At 40.9% G+C, this 23,498-nt stretch overlaps 1 protein-coding gene across 1 annotated transcript; it reads right to left on the bottom strand.

Annotated features, from left to right (window-relative positions):
* Positions 1 to 11,312: 11,312 nt before the first annotated feature.
* On the bottom strand, positions 11,313 to 23,281 carry LOC110524716 (calcium-activated chloride channel regulator 1). Its single transcript, XM_021604594.2, has 14 exons — positions 23,088 to 23,281; positions 22,704 to 22,841; positions 21,706 to 21,856; positions 21,502 to 21,607; positions 16,360 to 16,519; positions 15,993 to 16,217; positions 15,598 to 15,822; positions 15,209 to 15,380; positions 14,995 to 15,101; positions 14,689 to 14,904; positions 14,223 to 14,493; positions 13,954 to 14,118; positions 13,311 to 13,544; positions 11,313 to 13,081 (listed from the first exon to the last, which is right to left on the bottom strand). The coding sequence occupies exons 1-14, from the start codon at positions 23,235 to 23,237 to the stop codon at positions 12,678 to 12,680; spliced, it is 2,724 nt and encodes a 907-aa protein (XP_021460269.2). The 5' UTR covers positions 23,238 to 23,281; the 3' UTR covers positions 11,313 to 12,677.
* Positions 23,282 to 23,498: the final 217 nt, after the last annotated feature.

Below are 23,498 nucleotides of genomic sequence, written 5' to 3'. Positions count from 1 at the left end.
AGTAAAACATTTTTTTGTCATGAATTGTTTTTTATTTTCTTGTATTTAGGCCAGGAATGGGCAACTCCAGACCTCGGGTTCAGGAGTGGTGTCATACTTTCCCCCCCATCCCTAGCAAACACAGCTGACTTAAACGGATTGCATTCTAAACTGAAGATCATGATTTGTTGATTTTTGGAGTCAGGTGTGTTAGCTGGGGATGGGAAAAAAGTTTGACACCAATCAGGCCTCTGAGAACTGGAGTTGCCCATCCCTGATTTAGTCTCATGAATGCTCTGCTTAAATGTGGATTTGAATGATGCAATTAGTCATTTAAATTTAATCTCTACAGTAAGATACACAGAGCTGAATGTGAAGTGCTCGTCAATTTACAGAAAATACAATGAATCCACCACCTACACTGTGGGATGGTGTGGTGGCCTTCCACAATCAGTGTGAAGGATGTCAACAAAGTGGGTGAGGGGTTGTTCAAAGTGAAGAGCCAGACTGACCCTACAGGATTGTACTCTGTGAACTTTGTAAATGATTGCACAATGCCCTCTTGCACATGCAGGGACTGGAAAAGACACAAGCTCCATTGTAAGCACCTCTGCTATTTTTAGTTTAGTTGAAGGGTGGGGTTGGGATTATCTATGGGGAACGTCTGCAAGGACAATCCCCTGCTAAATCTCATTATGCCACTTTCAGCCAACAACAACACATGGTGATGCTGATCAAGAAGAGTACAACTCCACATCTGAGCAGCATGGTGATGCTGATGAAGATTTCCTTCCATACGGAGGCCCATCTGCAAAGGACTGCTGTGGAGACAATGTGCAGGCTATCTTAAAGAGATCACAGACCTCACTTATCTCGAAGATGAAGAGTTCATGACTGACCTGTCTTCACATACAATGCATTTGGAAAGTACTCAGACACCTTGACCTTTTCCACATTTTGTTACAGCCTGATTCTAAGATGGATTAAATAAAAACTGAATCCTGTTTCCATTGATCATCCATCTACAACTTGATTGGAGTCCACCTGTGGTAAATTCAATAGACTGGACATGATTTGGAAAGGCACACATCTGTCTATATAAAGTTCACAGTTGACAGTGCATGTCAGAGCAAAAACTAACCCAAGAGGTCGAAGGAATTGTCTGTAGAGCTCCGAGACAGGATTGTTTCGAGGGGTACCAAAACATTTCTGCAGCATTGAAGGTCCCCAAGAACACAATGGCCTCCATCATTCTTAAATGGATGAAGTTAGGAACCACCAAGACTCTTCCTACAACTGGCTGCCCGGCCAAACTGAGCAATCGGGGGAGAAGGGCCTTGGTCAGGGAGGTGAGCAAGAACCAGTTGGTCACTCTGACAGTGCTCCAGTGTTCCTCTGTGGAGATAGGAGAACCTTCCAGATGGACAACCATCTCTGCAGCACTCTACCAATCAGGCCTTAATGGTAGAATGGCAAGATGGAAGGCACGTGATTGCCAAATGGCACTTAAAGGACTCTCAGACCATGAGAAACAAGATTCTCTGGTCTGATGAAACCAAGATTGAACTATTTGGTCTGAATGCCAAACGTCACGTCTTGAGGAACTAGGCATCTCTCATCACCTGGCCAATACCCTCCCTACTAGTGTTGTTCAGTGGCAGGGACTAGTCAGGATCGAGGGAAAGATGAACAGAGCAAAGTACAGAAAGATCCTTGATGAAAATCTGCTCCAGAGCGCTCAGGACCTCGGACTGGGGCGACGGTTCACCTTCCAACAGGACAACAACCCTAAGCCCGCAGCCAAGACAACACAGGAGTGGATTCGGGACAAGTCTCTGAATGTCCTTGAGTGGCCCAGCCAGAGCCCGGACATGGACCTGAAAGTAGCTGAGCAGTGACGCTCCCCATCCAACCTGACAGAGCTTGAGAGAATCTGCAGAGAAGAATGGGAGAAACTCCCCAAATACAGGTGTGCCAAGCTTGTAGCGTCATAACCAAGAAGACTAAAGGCTGTAATCGCTGCCAAAGGTGGTTACAGATACCTTGACAAAAAGGTAGGGGTGTGGATCAGAAAACCAGTCCATATCTGATATAACCACTATTTGCCTCGTGCATGTGCTTCGCATAGCATTGACCAGGCTGTTGATTGTGGCCTGTGGAATGTTATCCCACTTCTCTTCAATGGCTGTGTGGAATTGCTCGATATTGGCGGGATCTGGAACACTGTTGTTTACGTAGATCCAGAGCATCTCAAACATGCTCAATGGGTGACATGTCTGGTGAGTATGTAGGCCATGGAAGAACAGGGACATGTTCAGCTTCCAGGAATTGTGTGCAGATCCTTGTGACATGGGGCCATTGCATTTTCAAATAAAATGTTATTAGTCAGATGCCGAATACAACAGGTGTAGTAGACCTTAGTGAAATGCTTACTTACGAGCCCCTAACCGACAGTGCAGTTTCAAAAAATATGGATAAGAATAAGAAAGAAAAGTAACAAGTAATTAAAGAGGAGCAGTAAAAAATAACAAGTGAGGTGATGGTGGCAGATGAATGGCACAACAATGGTCCGCAGGATCTTATCACAGTATTTCTGTACATTCAAATTGACATCGATAAAATGCAATTTTGTTCATTGTCCATAGCTTATGCCTGCCTGTACCATAACCCCACCAACACAACGGGGGATTCTGTTCACAATGTTGACATCAGCGAACCGTTTGCCCACATGACGCGATACACACTGTCTGCCATCTGCCCAGTAAAATTGAAACCGGGATTCATCCGTGAAGAGCACACTTCTCCAGCATGTCGGTGAGCATTTGCCCACTGAAGTCAGTTATGACGCCAAACTACAGTTAGGTCAAGACGACGAGCACGGAGATGAGCTTCCCTGAGACAGTGCAAATCAACAGTGTCATCAGCTGTCAAGTCTCAAATGATCCCACAGGTGAAGAAGCCAGATTTGGAGGTCCTGGGCTGGAATGGTTGGACATCATTTTTTGGGGTCAGGGACAGCCCTAGTTTGCACAGATCAGAGGGTTAAGCACACACACTTTTGTTTAACTAGGCAAGTCAGTTAAGAATAAATTCTTATTTAGAATGACAGCCTACCAGGGAAACAGTGGGATAACTGCCTTGTTCAGGGGCAGAGCAACAGATTTTTACTTTGTCAGCTAGGGGATTTGATCCAGCAACCTTTCAGTTACTAGCCCAACACTCTAACCACTAGGCTACCAGCCGCTCTTAATATGAAGTTTTGGTATGTCAATGAAGTCGGTAAAAGTAAGTGAGAAGGGTTGATCATGTCTAATGAAGTTGGTAAAATATACAATTTTAACAGTATATTAGTAGGAATAGGATACCCTTCAAGTGGAAATTATAGTCATATGTATCGGCAGGAATTGGCTGGCCTACAATTGAAGATACATAGTTTGGATTATAAGGTAGTAGGAATTGGTTGGTCTACATGAGAGGAGAAAGATAAGGTAATTACAGAATTGTAATGTTTTGGCTGGTAATAGGACAGGTTGAGAATAGAGAAGTCGTGAAAGACCAGTAGATGGGTAGAATTCTGTTGGTTAAGAGACGTAGTTGGATAAAGAGAGATGAAATGATATGTGTGTATAATGTGTTACTAGAGATTTGATAAAGTAACAATAAAAAATAATACAATATATATGAACTAAGCAAAAAAAGGAACGTCCTCTCCCTGTCAACTGCGTTTATTTTCAGCAAACTTAACATGTGTAAATATTTGTATGAACATAACAAGATTCAACAACTGAGACATAAACTGAACAAGTTCCACAGACATGTGACTAACAAAAATTGAATAATGTGTCCCTGAACAAAGGGGGATCAAAATCAAAAGTAACCGTCAGTATCTGGTGTGGCCACCAGTTGCATTAAGTACTGCAGTGCATCTCCTCATGGACTGCACCAGATTTGCCAGTTCTTGCTGTGAGATGTTACCCCACTCTTCCACTAAGGCACCAAGTTCCCAAACATTTCTGGGGGGAATGGCCCTAGCCCTCACCCTCCGATCCAACAGGTCCCAGTCGTGCTCAATGGGATTGAGATCCGGGCTCTTTGCTGGCCATGGCAGAACACTGTCAGGAAGGATACCACATGAGGGAGGAGGATGTCTTCCCTGTAACGCACAGCGTTGAGATTGCCTGCAATGACAACAAGCTCAGTCCGATGATGCTGTGACACACCGCCCCAGACCATGACGGACACTCCACCTCCAAATTGATCCCGCTCCAGAGTGCAGGCCTCGGTGTAATGCTCATTCCTTCGAAGATAAACACAAATCCGACATTCACCCCTGGTGAGACAAAACCGCGACTCGTCAGTGAAGAGAACTTTTTGCCAGTCCTGTCTGGTCCAGCGACGGTGGGCTTGTACCCATAGGTGACGTTGTTGCCGGTGATGTCTGGTGAGGACCTGCCGTACAACAGACCTACAAGCCCTCAGTCCAGCATCTCTCAGCCTATTGCGGACAGTCTGACCACTGATGGAGGGATTGTGCGTTCCTGGTGTAACTCGGGCAGTTATTGTTGCCATCCTATGCATGTGTGATGTTTGGATGTACTGATCCTGTGCAGGTGTTGTTACACGTGGTCTGCCACTGCGATGATGATCAGCTGTCCATCCTGTTTCCCTGTAGCACTGTCTTAGGCGTCTCACAGTACGGACATGGCAATTTATTGCCTTGGTCACATCTGCAGTCCTCATGCCTCCTTGCATCATGCCTAAGGCACCTTCACTCAGATGAGCAGGGACCCTGGGCATCTTTCGTTTGGTGTTTTTCAGAGTCAGTAGAAAGGCCTCTTTAGTGTTCTAAGTTTTCATAACTGTGACCTTAATTGCCTACTGTCTGTAAGCTGTTAGTGTCTTAATGACCGTTCCACAGGTGCATATTCATTAATTGTTTATGGTTCATTGAACAAGCATGGGAAACAGTGTTCAAACCCTTTACAATGAAGATCTGTGAAGTTATTTGGATTTTTACGAATTGTCTTTGAAAGACAGGGTCCTGAAAAAGGGACGTTTCTTTTTGCTGAGTATATATATATATATATACATATATACACACACACAAACATACAACTTGCTCACCCACACGTAGATGTACGGAAGTGGTGTACAACTATTCTGAAAATGTCCGGAGTGGTCCCTTTATGGAGCTTTTGATAAAGACAGGTCTGGGAAATAAAGTATCAATTAAAGACAAAGATTGTTGCATTTTCTATGCTTTTCTTCCAACAAAAAATATAACTGCCCCAACTTGTTCAACTTGTTAGGTAGAGACTTGCTGAGTAAACTTAATGCTACAATTTATTGCACCCCTGATGGAGTGCTCTTTGACATCCCAAATTATGAGGTCTTGACCAATGTGTAAGTAGGCAAATGAAACCACTTCCCCAGGAGGAATGGGGGTCTGACACTGCCTCGCAGTCTATTCTGAACCACTTCCCCAGGAGGAGTGGGGGTCTGACACTGCCTCGCAGTCTATTCTGAACCACTTCCCCAGGAGGAGTGGGGTCTGACACTGCCTCCCAGTCTATTCTGAACCACTCCCCCAGGAGGAGGGGGGGTCTGACACTGCCTCCCAGTCTATTCTGAACCACTCCCCCAGGAGGAGTGGGGGTCTGACACTGCCTCCCAGTCTATTCTGTCTCAGGTGCCAGAAACCTTATCTACAGAACATTCCAATGGCAGTGGACTGATATACAGTGCCAGCCCAGTTGTAATTCATGTTGATCCCAAGCAGAAACTCCCCAGGTTACCTCAATAGCCCATTATGCCAGAGGTAACAGAAGGGATTAGAACGATTATTTAATCACTGCTGACACAGGGTAAGCTGTTTATAACCAAAAGTGTTTGCAACACACCCATTTTTCCTGTTAAGAAACCTAGGAGAGATGAGTGATGCCTGGTTCAGGACCTGAGAGCTGTAAATTATGTGGTAATCCCAGTTTATCCCGTGGTACGCAACCCAGTTACCATCCTGTCATCAGTTCACCCTTAGGCAGAATGGTTAACTGTAATAAATCTCTGTAGTGCGTTTTTCTCTGTTCGAGTGCACAAGGATAGTCAGTACCTGTTTGCATTATATGGATGACATCTCGATGGCATCTATGAGTAGAGAAACACACATTAAAGATGTTACCACTGTATTGCAAACATTAGCACCCAAAGACCACAAGGCATCCAAAAACAACTTACAGCTGTATCAATCTAAGGTTTTGTATTTGGGCCATCACCCCTCCTGTGGTCGGCTCTCCCTCAACGACATTAGTTAAGTCTATTTTAGACTGCCTGGCACCAACTACAACTTGTCAGATGAGCATTTTTGGGAATGGCAGGTTACTGTCGTCAGTGGATCCTGAGTATTCCATCCTTGCCTCTGGTCTCGAGAGCGACCTTAAAAATGAACATGGAATGGCGCTCGGACGTCGCCGGTCCACTAACTGCCGGTCCTGGCAACCATCATTACGCACACCTGGCAACCATCATTACGCACAATTGCGACCCATCATGATGGACACCTGGACTTCATCACTCCCTGATTACATCCCCATTATCTAGCACTCCGTTGTATCACCCATTAGGTAGTATTGTTTTCTGTTTTTATGTTTAGACGCTACTCCTGTTTTTGTATTCACTCCATGTTCGTTCCTATTAAACTCACCGACTGCACCTGCTTCCTGACTCCCTGCATCGCCGTTATATCATGTTTGTTTTGTTTGGTTTAAAAAAACATTTTTTGTAGCTCTAGGTATAGTAGCGGTAAAAGCATATCATTGTTTGAGAGTGATCCATGTGTATTAGCAGTAGTGATTGAGGGGGCTTTCCTATTGCAAAGAGTAGAAGGGTCCAAGTTAAAGGAAACATATATGGAGACTAGTCAAAGTAACAAAGACAAAGTTAACTGGAAAGATTCATAGTACTCATGGTCTATCAGTTGAGGTCAAATTTAATGAATGGATGGGCTGAATGGTAATGTTATTTGTAGCTTTCAGATAGCAGTCTACTCATGCAATGTATTAGTAATTTGAAGAACCTAGGGTTTCAATACCCGGTCACATGACGAATACTAGTATGAACAGCATTTGGTTGCCATTGTTTGGTTTTATTGTGTGCCTAAGCAAACAGGGGGATTGAGCTTTGGGACTGATATTACATTTGGAGATGCCATCTGGTGTTTGGGTTAAATATAAGCTTCCTGTGGACTAATAGATAAGCCGCCAGTGAAAATGAACGGTACTCACTGAACTCAAACAGGCTGTAAGGGACACAGTGGGAAAATTTTGAATGGAGGTATGAATAATTAAAAAGGATACATTTTTGATGATATCCAATTATTATTTCTCAACAGCAGTAGATTTAAGAAGGTAATGTCATATAAAACAATAATCATTACATGGAACACTGTCCAAAATGTACATAAGTAGATACAAATAAATGTTTTTAGTACAAGGGCTGTGTCACGTTCTGACCTTTATTTTCTTTGTTTTGTATTTATTTAATATGGTCAGGGCGTGAGTTGGGTGGGTAGTCTATGTTTGTTTTTCTATGTTTTGGGGCATTTCTATGTTTCGGCCTAGTATGGTTCTCAATCAGAGGCAGGTGTCATTAGTTGTCTCTGATTGATAATCATACTTAGGTAGCCTGGGTTGCACTGTTTGTTTGTGGGTGATTGTCTATGTTGATTGCTTGTTTCAGCACAGTTCACATTAGCTTCACGGTTGTTAGTTTGTTTACTGGTTTTGTATAGTTTTCAGTGTTCAGTACTTTCTTGATTAAAGATCTACCATGGACACTTACCACGCCGCATATTGGTCCTCTGATCCTTTTCGCCTCTCCTCTTCAGATGAAGAGGAGGACGACCGTGACAGAATCACACACCAACCGAGGACCAAGCGGCGTGGTAAAAGACAGCGACGACAGCAGCAGCAGCTACAACAACAGCGGCCAGCATCACAGGACTACACAACTTGGGAGGAGATCAGTCAGTTCAGATGAAGAGGAGGACGATCGTGACAGGCTGTGGGAAAAAAGAAAGAGCTGATAAGCCACCGCCAACTTTTTGACGGCCCAAGCAGATTTGTTAAAAAACATGTTCCGTATTTTGACTAGTTGATGCTCCAGGGACAGAAAGTACAGAACAAAAGCCATGGGTAAATGCAACAGGTCTACTTGATAAGATTCCAACTGAAAGGAGCTTTGGGATTGTTTAATTTAGAAGGTGTCTATTTCGCTTCATGGGACTCTATATAATCTGATGTGTCTCCAGTATGATTAAGTATATGCATCGAGTAAACTAGATGGAAAAAGAGAGGGAGGTACACAGGCCTAGTAGTACCAAATATTACACATTTAGAACTAATTAAGATTGAGAATTTTTAGGACTGATTATGATGTAATATGGTGAAAACGAACTAAATCCTAGAACTGATGGAATGTCCAAGTATTCTGAAGTATGAAGAAGTGTATTGACACAAATCTCACCAGATTTATATTTATATCCCTGACCTTTTTTTCTTTACCCTTTGTAATTGGTCAATAATTCTAATTCTGATTCGGAAGGATGAGAAGGAAAGAGACTGTGAAGAAAGCAAAGAAGGAGGGGTGGGTGAGCTACTCACACAACAATGCATCAGTAGTGTGAGAGAAACCTGTCTCTAGTCTACTTGACTATTCCTTGAATTCTGTTATGGGATACAATTATTTCCTTATGGATTTATCAAGGGGTTGTAATTCAAAATGTATTTGCTATTCTGATTAGTTCATTAAATTGTGAGTGTATATATATATATATATATATATATATATATATATATATATATATATATATATACTCTACAGTGCCTTGCGAAAGTATTCGGCCCCCTTGAACTCTGCGACCTTTTGCCACATTTCAGGCTTCAAACATAAAGATATAAAACTGTATTTTTTTGTGAAGAATCAACAACAAGTGGGACACAATCATGAAGTGGAACGACATTTATTGGATATTTCAAACATTTTTAACAAATCAAAAACTGAAAAATTGGGCGTGCAAAATTATTCAGCCCCCTTAAGTTAATACTTTGTAGCGCCACCTTTTGCTGTGATTACAGCTGTAAGTCGCTTGGGGTATGTCTCTATCAGTTTTGCACATCGAGAGACTGAATTTTTTTCCCATTCCTCCTTGCAAAACAGCTCGAGCTCAGTGAGGTTGGATGGAGAGCATTTGTGAACAGCAGTTTTCAGTTCTTTCCACAGATTCTCGATTGGATTCAGGTCTGGACTTTGACTTGGCCATTCTAACACCTGGATATGTTTATTTTTGAACCATTCCATTGTATATTTTGCTTTATGTTTTGGATCATTGTCTTGTTGGAAGACAAATCTCCGTCCCAGTTTCAGGTCTTTTGCAGACTCCATCAGGTTTTCTTCCAGAATGGTCCTGTATTTGGCTCCATCCATCTTCCCATCAATTTGAACCATCTTCCCTGTCCCTGCTGAAGAAAAGCAGGCACAAACCATGATGCTGCCACCACCATGTTTGACAGTGGGGATGGTGTGTTCAGCTTTGTTGCTTTTACGCCAAACATAACGTTTTGCATTGTTGCCAAAAAGTTCAATTTTGGTTTCATCTGACCAGAGCACCTTCTTCCACATGTTTGGTGTGTCTCCCAGGTGGCTTGTGGCAAACTTTAAACAACACTTTTTATGGATATCTTTAAGAAATGGCTTTCTTCTTGCCACTCTTCCATAAAGGCCAGATTTGTGCAATATACGACTGATTGTTGTCCTATGGACAGAGTCTTCCACCTCAGCTGTAGATCTCTGCAGTTCATCCAGAGTGATCATGGGCCTCTTGGCTGCATCTCTGATCAGTCTTCTCCTTGTATGAGCTGAAAGTTTAGAGGGACGGCCAGGTCTTGGTAGATTTGCAGTGGTCTGATACTCCTTCCATTTCAATATTATCGCTTGCACAGTGCTCCTTGGGATGTTTAAAGCTTGGGAAATCTTTTTGTATCCAAATCCTGCTTTAAACTTCTTCACAACAGTATCTCGGACCTGCCTGGTGTGTTCCTTGTTCTTCATGATGCTCTCTGCGCTTTTAACGGACCTCTGAGACTATCACAGTGCAGATGCATTTATACGGAGACTTGATTACACACAGGTGGATTGTATTTATCATCATTAGTCATTTAGGTCAACATTGGATCATTCAGAGATCCTCACTGAACTTCTGGAGAGAGTTTGCTGCACTGAAAGTAAAGGGGCTGAATCATTTTGCACGCCCAATTTTTCAGTTTTTGATTTGTTAAAAAAGTTTGAAATATCCAATAAATGTCGTTCCACTTCATGATTGCAAAAGGTCGCAAAGTTCAAGGGGGCCGAATACTTTCGCAAGACACTGTACATGACTAACTTTTGATTTACTAACTACTAATCCATCCTCAATTCAGTACTTTTTTTAACCTTGTGGGATGTGTGGGATGAGTATTGATTCCTCAGGAACTGCAGGGTTAATAGCAATCATAATGTCTGTGTACCATTTCCTTCCAGCGTGATCCCAAAAGTATATCCTGACAGGAAAACCAGCATGTTACAGCTAGGTGTTCCTAGCTGTAAATTCAGATTGTTCATTTCTTGTAGACCTAATTCAGCAGGTATCTCAATGTTAAAGAGGAAAGTTGGAGATTCCATACAGCAGTTAGAATGTACTGTTTGTGAACTGTACTGTTTGTCCATAATGACCAAGTGATACATTGCCCGATGAGCTAAATGTTATTTATACAAACATAGACTTGGCTTTACAGTATTTTGTGAACGGACCAAATGCAGGGAACCATTTAGTTGGCAAAAAATTGTGTTCAATTTTCTTTAAAAAAAACAACAAAGGCAACAGTCTGAAAGGAACTTCTGCATTGATTTATCTTGTACTTTTTAAGGACATAAAACAATTGTCTTAGCTAGTAGATCTAACTCAAAATAATAATTGTTTTTGTCCAACAAAAAATGTTCAGTTCCGTATTGAAAAAAATATTGAGTTAGATTAAGTATAGTTAATGCAAATTAAACCAGGGCCACCTCTACGATGTGGCAAAGCCAGGCACGTATAATTATGTGATTAAATGAAACAGGTAATTATGAACTCATTAACCTGGGGCACCATGGGAAAGTTTGGTTTTATTGAGTTTCTATTTTCCAAATTAACTAAAAAAATATCAGACTATCGATTTTACAACAGTCGCTACTCAATTTCCTCTACAGTCTCATTCTGAACTTTGCATAATCCGTGAATCTGCACAAACCCGAGTCTCACCCATGAGTTGATTATTTATTTACTAACAAGCTAAAATGATATTAGATACACATACACAAACCTACCGTCTAGGCTATTGATTAGAACTTAGTACGATGAACCAGTCCCTAGCGGGCCAACACAATATGACACGTTACACAAAATTAGGATTTCAAAAGAGAGAGAAAGAGAGAGAGTACACGAGAGAAAAATACACTTGGGTGCATTTGTCAGCTATGATTATTTTAACCCTAACCTTGCCCCGAACTGCCGCTCTCATAGGTCAGAATATAATGATGTAATTACATGTTAAAGGTCTCCGATGGGGGTCTCTGCGTGGACAGTTTCGGCTTCTCTGATGACGCACTTCTCTGGTTACAGGGTATGTAACTCTCTGGTTGTCCTCATCATGTCAGTGTCCTTTGTCTTAGTGGTCTGTTTCCTCGCCCTTGTTCTGAAAGGGGTATTTTGAGAACAGCCAGCCCTGTAGCTCAGGGCTCACAGTGTAGGAATGAAAGCAGTGTAGACACACAATTCGATGGAGAGTGGTGACCGGATTCAATTTATACAACTATCTCAGATCCAATTTAGACAACTAACTTCACATTTCATCTTTACAAAAACATTCTCTTTGATCTGGACATTTTCCACACAATGTACAATATGCAAACATCCAGCATATACTAGGAAAACTCTTAAAGTTACAATGTTTTCGTTATAACGTCGTCCTTTACCTTTTAATAACATAACAAAAACAACATTAATTTTCATATTCCATCTATCGTCATTACCACCATTGTGGCTGACGAAACCTATTGTCCCAAAGTCCATTTATTGCATGTTAATGTTCAGAGGCCGGTTCTCCATAGTGAGGACAAAGGAATTTTGTCTGCTGCATTAGATTTACAATGGTCGTGAGGTGTCAACAAAAAAAAAACATCTCTATGCCTCTCGATCTTTTCCCCGCTGGTGGGTGTGAGATCTCTCTGTAGGACTGTGGTCCACGGTAACCTGACCCGAGGAGGCCAGTCATGACATAATACACATTAATGTCAATCAATTTCATGATAAATCTTACATATTGTACCTTAATAACAGAACATGTTCTTCATTGTAAACACATGATGGTTAATGCACAAACACAAAGCTTCAAATGAGATCTTAAGAGAATCGGTCTAATCAATCTATCATAGCACGATCAATTTAATTTGGTTAGCTATGATCTCATTCTAACCTTTCAGCTATTTAAAAAACAAAGAATGGTAGATAAGCTCATTTATTCCCTCTACTTCATATGTTTTTTTAGTGTTAATCAAAAACACAGGAAGCTTTGCTATGATTCAGTGCAATGAGCTGGAGCTACATTTGTTCATCGTCATAATTTGTTTTAAGCATGATTAACTCTCCTTGATTTAATTGAACACATTGTCACACTAGCAATCAGACAAGCCACCATTGTTACTGTGGTGACTGATATGACTATAGCAGTAATGTTCACACCACTGCCTGATGTATCAGGCGCATCAGTTGGAGAAGGAACAGGAGCTTTGGGAACAATCTTGGTCACTTGAATAATGTTGGATGTTTCAGATTTCAGGAAAGATTTGTCTTCTGCTTTTGCTGCAAAGAACAGAGTGGTGCCATTTTTGATGATTGAGAAGAGAGTGAAAGAGAGCTTTTCTGGGGAGCCTGCCTTCTTTGGTGAGAGGTCGTATGTGACAAGATGAGCGGTACTGAAGTTGGATCTGAGTAGGTCCGAATCTTCACTAAAACGGATCTCATAGGCCGTTGCTGAAAAATTGAAATGACAAGTAAATAAATGTAAATGTACACCAAGACAGCACAGTGATGATCTGATTGTTAGCATTTTGTTAACGATTGGTGAAATACTGTACATGTCAGTGTTGCAGTGTTATTTTTTTTATATTTTGTGAATATTAGGATTACTTCTAAGCAAAAAAGTCTGGAAATATATCCACAACTTGTTGTTGAGATGCTCATTATTTATACATTTTTGTACCTGTGCCTTGGTCCATGTCTTCCCCAGGTGCAGTCCAGGTGAGCAGCACTTTGTCCTCCTCTATCTCTGCATTCAGGTCTGTGATTTTGTTAGGGGGGAAATTTGGAGGGGGGACACCAGGTGGGAGACTGACTGAGAAGCTCTCTCCTATGACTGTCCTGGTGAAGCTGCCCACATCAGCCTGCAGGTCATCCTCACTGATTGGGGGCTTTGGGGGATTCATCACTACTTGTCCTGGGAAGACAGTCATCAAACATATGAATGCATACATATTCATACAATCCCAACTACCAAATCATACCCTTGATCATTATAAGGCTAGTTGTTGAGAATAGGTATGGGTACTGATCCATCAAATTACATATGTTTTGGTATTTACATAATATGGTATCACAATTTGTATTTTATTTTATCTTTATTTAACTAGGCAAGTCAGTTAAGAACACATTCTTATTTACAAAGACAGCCTAGGAACAGTGGGTTAACTGCCTTGTTCAGGAGCAGAACGACAGAGTTTTACCTTGTCAGCTCAGGGATTCAATCTAGCAACCTTTCAGAAACTGGCCCAACACTCCAACCACAAGGCGACCTGCCGCCAGTTCATGAATGAAGAACACATAGTTTCAGATGGAATGTACTGTACCATTAACCACATATCCAGGTATGTAAAGTGCTCCACTGTGTCTCCTGAGGGAGAATCTGGCCATGCCATCATTGTTATGTACTTTCACTTTCAAGCTGTATTTTCCTGTTGTTAGTTCAGTGAAGTAACTGGAATAGATGCCATCATTTCTGAAAGCATCAGCACCTGAAAAAATAGGATTTCATCTTAAAACTTAAATAAATAATTGTTTTTGTAACACCCTACTCCATTTTGGTTCTAAATCACCATGTATTGTGGCTCTACATCACCTGCTCCATTATCCAGCAGTTGTATCTCATATTGGTCCCCAGAATCAGACTTCAGTGTGGCCATCACATCTGCCAGAATCACTGGAACACCTTTCTGGTTGACCTCTGCATACACCAACATGGGTTTGCTGCCGTTGCTGAACTGTTGGCTCATGTGGGTTTTGACCATGACCGGTGGTATAGCGTCACTGACAGCACGACTTGTCACAGTCATTGACATAGATTGGGCAGTTGACTCTTTATTTAGTAGGCTGTATTTCCACTTTCCAGTCTACAATTGTAAATAATATCATCACCATTCAATCTAGTGAAATTGTAGTAATGCATTATATGGTCCACATTGAACAACTGAAATGTCTAAATTAGTAACTTGTAGTAATTTGAAAAATAATACACACAACTATAATAAATATAAATATAACTTTTGAATCTAGCTGAACAATAAAATAAACACAACCAGACAGACCTCAGCAGTTCCTTCAATATCGAGCGTTAAAGTCTTAGCAGAAGCATCATGTTTGAAATGTGATGTGTCATAGGTCCGTGTAAAGGGGCTTAAAACAAGGATGTCAGGTGGACTTCTTTCATAGATAACTAAAAAGCTTGTCTTGTTTCCAATTGTCCTGTCAATGGATACAGATCCATTAAACCAACCAATCATATTCAATCCAGTGCTCTCAAGCTGTTGGAAAAAGAGACAGATTATGTTCAAATATCTGTAAACACTTATAGTATATTATGTTTCTCATAATTCCCTGCAACTTCATCACACCTGGATTGTCTGCTTGGTCAGATTTCCATCAGATGTTGTGTGTGAAGTAAAAATATCCACAAGGTCATTGGAATCCACACCATCAGCAGCATTGTGATATTTACCACCTACAGCAGGAAGGATGATATTTAGGTAAAACATTTGAACAAGTAAAAAATAATTTCAGACATAATTTAGAATGCATACTTAGTAAAGATACTGCTCTCTGTGTTACCTGATATGTCTGACAATTGTTTTACATCTATGTTTGCATTTGGCCCAAGAGTTATTGTGTGCACAGTTGCACCACTTTCATTAACACTTTTTTGACAGTTGATACTTGATTCCCCATCAGTTAGTAATATGATTGCATCTCCCATTGCACCATCTCCATCTCCCCCAAGTACCTAATAGAAGCATCATTGAGTTATTGAAATTATATATTAATGTCATTTTAATGGGTTTCTTTCTAAATGTACTATGTATGTGTATTCATTTGTCAAATGGTTTTGTCCAGATTGTTGCAGCACTATGTACCAGTATTATTTTAAGTGATCATTTAAAGCCATTTGCAATGTATCATATGAACGGTGTCAAATAAATATAGATTGGTATTGTATTTACCTCCAGACCTTTCTTAACACCTGCACAAATGTCTGTGCCTCCACCAGCTGATAGTGGCAGACTGCCTGCAAGCTTATCTCTCGACGCTTCACCATCAATTAAAGTCAATGGTTCACGAATTGTAGCCGTAGCTGTAAATTGTACAATGCCAACATAAGCTTGGTCTTCAACAATCTTCTGTATGAAGAGCGTTGCCGCTTGTCTCAGGTTCAACATTCTAGAACCCTTTATAGGAAAAATATATTAGCAACCATCAGTACAGTTAGACAAAACACACACACACGTGCCCGGGCACAAACACCAATAATACCAGGAATTTGTGTTACCGTTGTCAGATCTTGAATTGTTTTTATAAAATATGGTTTGATTTGAAAAATCAGTCCATCAAAACTTACTGCAGCCATGCTTCCTGAAACATCAAGGACAAGACAGACAACCCTTTGCCGGCACTGCACCACAGTGAATGTGGGTAGTATACTTGGTGGTGTTGGCACAACTGCCACACCGGCATCTACAGAAAGTGAAGTGATAACTTCCTCTACACCTCTGTTACCACACAGCCTGTTCTGGATGTTTGGAGCCTCAGTGTTGTGAGTTTCTTTTGTACAGAACTCTTTTACCTGTGCACACAACACAAACGTTTCTGTCATTAGTTTAAACATATCTTCATTACAGTTAAAAATGGTACGTTGAGCATTACAACTACATAACACATTGGGTAGATATCAAGGTAGTTGAAAGGCTGTGTAGACTTGTACTCACAGCACTAAGGCCTTGATTGTACATGATAGATGCAGAGGTTGTCTGTTGCTTGTCAGGATAGAATACACAGTCTTCGGTGTATAACCCAGTAACAGGGTCAGTGGTGCAGTCCCTTTGGTCATGTTTGTGGATGTACTTTCCTGTAATGTTTATGGTACATCTGAAAAATGTGAAATGAACATTAACAGTAAATTGATTGTACAGTTAGGGTTGACTCCAAGTCTCAATAATTTAAGAAAAATCACTATTTATTTGTTGGTAGATGCAAGTCATAGCGGAATCTGAATTAAATGCTCATAAATAGTGGGCTATAAAAATAAAGACAGTGACTAATCAATGTGCCTTCAGCAAGTACTCATTCCCCTTGATTTAATGCACATTTTGTTGTGTTACAGCCTGAATTCAACATGGATTACGTTGATTTGATGAAGTGAACACATTTTTAGAAATGTTTGCACATTTATTGAAAATGACATACAGAAATATCTAATTTACATAAGTATTCACACCCCTGAGTCAATACATGTTAGAATCATCTTTGACAAGGATTACAGATGTGAGTCTCGAAGAGCTTTCCACACCTGGATTGTACAATATTTGCACATTATTATTTTTTTAATTCTTCAAGCTCTGTCAAATTGCTTGTTGATCATTGCTAGACAGTCATTTTCATGTCTTGCCATAGAATTTCAAACCTATTTAAGTCAAAACTGTAACTTGGGCACTCAGGAAGCAACTCCAGTGTATATTTGTCCTTTTGTTTGAGGTTATTATCTCCCAGTGAATTTATCTCCCAGTGTCTGTTGGAAAGCCGACTGAAGCAGGTTTTCTACTAGGATTTTGCCTGTGCTTAGCTCTATTCCGTTTCATTGTATCCTAAAAAAAACTCCATTGCCGATGACAAGCAAACCCATAGCATGATGCAGCCACCACCATGCTTGAAAATATGAATAGTGGTACTCGGTGATTTGTTGTGTATGATTTGCCCTAATCATAACACTTTGTATTCAGGACATAAAGTTAATTTCTTTACCACATTTTTTATTTACTGCGTAAAACACCAACGTTTCGGCATCACTGTACCTTCTTCAGGCCAACAGTTTACTTGCTGTTAGATCAGCACATCTACTAACTTGTTTTGGTGTGCGCCAGCTCATGCTTTTCACTGGACATACCAGACAATGAAAATGGGCAGGTACAGTTTAACTGGGACCTTTGCCATGTTCCGCAAACAATACGGAATCTATTGAAAATGTGTTTGATTGAAATGTTTTTTTCAAAGGCAACTTTTTAAACTCCTTGTTTTAGGGACAAATGATGACACTTAAAGGTGAATTCCACCCCTTTTCAACCCATATTCATTATCTCCAGCACCATACAAGTTTCTACATATAAATAGAGCATTTCTATGTTTGTGCTGAAAAAGATAAGGTCCTAAAAAAGTGCAATTTGATGATGCTATCAAAAGTAAAACCAGTTATTTTACTACTTCCCGCATCACAGTGTATCTCATAGTCTTTGAAATTAAATGTTTTTTTTACTACAGAATGTAGAAATGCTCCATGTTGGAATTCCCCTTTAATGGATACAATATGAATATGGAATTGTATAAATCAGAGCAGAGCAGCTCACATATCACTACACCTGTACATAGCACATCTATAAATAGCCCAAACAATTACCTCATCCCCTACTGTATTTATTTATTTTGCTCCCTTGCAGTATTTCTACTTTGCACATTCACCTACTGCAAATCTACAATTCCAGTGTTTTTAATTGCTATATTGTATTTACTTTGCACCATGGCCTTTTTATTGCCTTTACCTCCCTTATCTCACCTAATTTCCTCACATTGTATATAGACTTGTTTATGTACTGTATTATTGACTGTATGTTTGTTTTACTCCATGTAAAAAAAATATTAAAAAAACTTGAAATTTCCATTCCTAACTATAACGTTTTCCGCCAAGATAGAACTGCCAAAGGGGGCGGTGTTGCAATCTACTGCAGAGATAGTAATACAGAACTCTGCAGGCTATCTAAGTCTGTACCCAAACAATTTGAGCTTCTACTTCTAAAAATGCACCTTTCCAGAAACAAGTTTCTCACTGTTGCCGCTTGCTATAGACCTCCCTCTGCCCCCAGCTGTGTCCTCGATACCATATGTGAATTGATTGCCCCCCATCTATCTTCTGAGCTCGTGCTACTAGGTGACCTAAACTGGGACATGCTTAACACCCCAGCCATCCTACAAACTAAGCTTGATGCCCTCAGTCTCACACAAATGATCAATGAACCTACCAGGTTCAACCTCAAATCAGTAAACACGGGCACCCTCATAGATGTCATCCTAACTAACTCGCCCTCCAAATACACCTCTGCTGTTTTCAATCAAGATCTCAGCGATCACTGCCTCATTGCCTGTATCCGTAATGGGTCTGTGACCAAACGACCACCCCTCATCACTGTCAAATGCTCCCTAAAACACTTCTGCGAGCAGGCCTTTCTAATCAACCTGGCCGGGGTATCCTGGAATGACATTGACCTCATCCCGTCAGTAGATGATGCCTGGCTATTCTTTAAAAGTGCCTTCCTCACCATCTTAAATAAGCATGCCCCTCTCAAAAAATGTTGAACTAGGAATAGATATAATCATTGGTTCACTCCAGACCTGTCTGCCCTTGACTAGCACCAAAACATCCTGTGGTGTTCTGCATTAGCATCGAATAGCCCCCGTGATATGCAACTTTAGTTAGGAACAAATATACACAGGCAGTTAGAAAAGCTAAGGCAAGCTTTTTCAAACAGAAATTTGCATCCTGTAGTACTAACTCAAAAAAGTTCTGGGACACTGTAAAGTCCATGGAGAATAAGAGCACCTCATCCCAGCTGCCCACTGCTCTGAGGCTAGGAAACACAGTCACCACCGATAAATCCACTATAATTGAGAATTTCATTAAGCATTTCTCTACGGCTGGCCATGCTTTCCAGTTGGCTATCCCTACCCCGGTCAACTGCCCAGCACCCTCCACAGCAACCCTCCAAAGCCCCCACCATTTCTCCTTTACCCAAATCCAGATAGCTGATGTTCTGAAAGAGCTGCAAAATCTGGACCCCTACAAATCAGCCGGGCCAGACAAGCTGGACCCTCTCTTTCTAAAAATATCTGCCGAAATTGTTGCAAACCCTATTACTAGCCTGTTCAACTTCTCTTTCATATCGTCTGAGATTCCCAAAGATTGGAAAGCTGCCGCGGTCATCCCCCTCTTCAAAGGGGGTGACACTCTAGACCCAAACTGCTACAGACCAATATTTATCCTACCCTGTCTTTCTAAGGTCTTCGAAAGCCAAGTTAACAAACAGATTACTGACCATTTCGAATCCCACCATACCTTCTCCGCTATGCAATCTGGTTTCAGAGCTGGTCATGGGTGCACCACAGCCACGCTCAAGGCTCTAAACGACATCATAACCGCCATCGATAAGAGACATTACCAAACCTGGCCAAGGCTTTCGACTCTGTCAATCACAACATTCTTATTGGCAGACTCGACAGCCTTGGTTTTTCAAATGATTGCCTCGCCTGGTTTACCAACTACTTCTCTGATAGAGTTCAGTGTGTCAAATCGGAGGGACTGTTGTCCGGTCCTCTGACAGTCTCTATGGCTGTGCCACAGGGTTCAATTCTCGGGCCGACTCTCTTTTCTGTATACATCAATGATGATGCTCTTGCTGCTGGTGATTCTCTGATCCACCTCTACGCAGACGACACCATTCTGTACACTTCTGGCCCCTCCTTGGACACTGTGTTAACTAACCTCCAGACGAGCTTCAATGCCATACAACTCTCCTTCCATGGCCTCCAACTGCTCTTAAACACAAATAAAACTAAATGCATGCTATTCAATCGATCACTGCCCGCACCTGCCCGTCCAGCATCACTACTCTGGACGGCTCTGATTTAGAATACGTGGACAACTACAAATACCTAGGTGTCTGGTTAGACTGTAAACTCTCCTTCCAGACTCACATTAAGCATCTCCAATCCAAAATTACATCTAGAATCAGCTTCCTATATCGCAACAAAGCACCCTTCACTCATGCTGCCAAACATACCCTCATAAAACTGACCATCCTACCGATCCTCGACTTCGGTGATGTCATCTATAAAATAGCCTCCAACACTCTACTCAACAAACTGGATGCAGTCTATCACAGTGCCATCCGTTTTGTCACCAAAGCCCCATACACTACCCACCATTGCGACCTGTACGCTCTCGTTGGTTGGCCCTCGCTTCATACTCGTCGCCAAATCCACTGGCTACAGGTTATCTCCAAGTCTCTGCTAGGTAAAGCCCCACCTTATCTCAGCTCACTGGTCAACATAGCAGCACCCACTCATAGCACATGCTCCAGCAGATATATCTCACTGGTCAACCCCAAAGCCAATTCCTCCTTTGGTCATCTTTCCTTCCAGTTCTCTGCTGCCCATGACTGGAACAAATTGCAAAAATCTCTGATGCTGGAGGCTCACATCTCCCTCACTAGCTTTAAGCACCAGCTGTCAGAGCAGCTTACAGATCACCACACCTGTACATAGCCCATCTGTAAACAGCCTATCTATCTACCTACCTCATCCCCATACTGGTATTTATTTATTTAGCTCCTTTGCACCCCAGTATCTCTACCTGCACATTCATCTTCTGCCGATCTACCATTCCAGTGTTTAATTGCTATATTGTAATTACTTTGCCACCATGGCCTATTTATTTCCTTAACTTACCTCATTTGCTCTCACTGTATATATACTTTTTGTTTTCTTTTGTTCTACTGTATTATTGACTGTATGTTTTGTTTATTCCATGTGTAACTCTGTGTTGTTGCATGTGTAGAATTGCTACGCTTTATCTTGGCCAGGTCGCAGTTGCAAATGAGAACTTGTTCTCAAGTAGCCTACCTAGTTAAATAAAGGTGAAATAAAAAATAAATAAATAAAAATGTGTAACTCTGTGTTGTTGTATGTGTCGAACTGCTTTGCTTTATCTTGGCCAGGTCACAGTTGTAAATGAGAACTTGTTCTCAACTTGCCTACCTGGTTAAACAAAGGTAAAATCAAATAAATGTAAAAATTATAAAGATTACCTTGTTGCCTCAATTATGGAACCTGACAGGTAGAATGGTTTTTCTTCATTATATTCATCAAAAACTCCCCATCTTAGATGTGCCCATTCATGGACAAAAACCTTACCTGGAAGTGAGTTTTAGAAGGAAAATTCAACAAATAGGATTTCTGTATTGGGTCTTACACAGTAACAGGAGATAGAGTTTATGGCAGGTGACTCTAACCTCTGGGTCCATAGTATTTAGAGACATCATCATTCAGCATGAAGTCAGGAGTCAAATGAATGTACCGGCCCTCAGATCCACATTCACCATACTGCAGAGTGTAAGGCTGATCTCCATGTAATTTATTTGGCTCATCAATTATTATATTGGCCTATAACAGAGACAATGCAAAGTAGTAACAAAATAACTAGATTTACCATAATACTTCAAAGTGTTTGTAATTACTAGGAAAAAGCTTATACTTTAGAATTTTGCAAAGATGATACCATGCCTATTTACATTCCGACTACCCGGTCTTATGAGTTATATATTGATGTACAATTTTGTCACATTTTCCCCTTAACTATAACAGTTTAATGTATATCTTCCTTGTTGTATTTTAACAATTACAATTAAGGTTACTATTATAGTTGCCTGGACATAGCCTTTAGCCGTGGTAAATTGGCCATATACCACAAACCCCCGAAGTGCCTTATTCCTATTATATGCTAGTTACAAACGTAATTAGAGCAGTAAAAATACATGTTTTGTCATACCCATGGTATAGGGTCTAATATACCACAGCTGTCAGCCAATCAGCATTCAGGGCTCGAACCACCCAGATTATAACTGGAAATCTACACTACATGGTTAAAAGTATGTGGACGAACCGACTTATTGAAAAGATGGCATCCTATGACGGTGCCACACTGAAAGTCGCTGAGCTCTTTGGTAGGGCCATTCTACTGCCAATGTTTGTCTATGGAGATTGCATTTCTGTGTGCTCGATTTTATAGACCTGTCAGCAACGGGTGTGGCTGAAAGACCTGAATCCACTAATTTGAAGGGGTGTCCACATACTTTTGTAGTGTGTGGTGTGTCTTCCTATCAATGAATGATTTAAATAATTGTAATGATGAGGAATCAAAAGCTAATAGAATGTCAGTCAGGATCGTTCTCTGTCATTGGTGGTAATGATGACTTCAACATCATTTGCATGTTTTAGATTCTCTCAGTACCTTATCGTAGACCTCCGTCTTTGCTTTGGGGTAATTTCCTTTATTCCAATTAGGTGGCACTAATATTGCGACTTCCTTGAAATATAAATGTTTCTTTGTTGCATTGAGTAGATGTCTGGAGGCTTCTTTAAACATTTCCTGAAGTAACAAATTAAATAAAATGAAACAAAAGCTGTGGTATCCAATTGAATGTTTTGGTGTACTGTCATTATTAGTAAAACAATCACAGCATGCCTGTCCTATGGTTAGATACAGCATTTGAATTTCAACATCAAAAACAGCAATATCCTACATTCAACATTACATTCAATAACATTCACAATATCCTAAAATATATATTACCTGTTGAGTGGGGAAAGAATGCTTTTGTCATTAATTTATTACCTTGATTTGTGTGATGAGCACTGGGTCCTCAGGCACCTCAGGGTTGATAGCAATCAGAATGTCAGTGTATCCATTTCCAGTCAGCTTGATCCCAAATGTAGATCCTGACAGGTAAACCAGCAGCAACACAGCTGCTGCTTTGGAGGCCATGGTGGTGGACTCAGTGATGTGTGGGAAGGATCTGTGATCTGCCAGTTATATTAGCAGAGATAGCAGAGGGTGGAAATAAACAGAGAATTGCCCCATAATTATGTAAATCAGATGTCATTGAGTCAGATGACATTATCACATGCCCAGTGTTTTCGAGAAGCCACAAGTGTTGATTCACCTAGAACTGTATTTCAGGGAAGGGTGGTAGTGTTAGGGAAGAAAAAATAATTATATATATATATGTATATACACTGCTCAAAA

The sequence above is a fragment of the Oncorhynchus mykiss genome, chromosome 5 (assembly GCF_013265735.2).
Source record: "Oncorhynchus mykiss isolate Arlee chromosome 5, USDA_OmykA_1.1, whole genome shotgun sequence".
Taxonomy (NCBI): Eukaryota; Metazoa; Chordata; class Actinopteri; order Salmoniformes; family Salmonidae; genus Oncorhynchus; species Oncorhynchus mykiss.
This window is presented reverse-complemented; position numbering and strand designations above follow the sequence as displayed.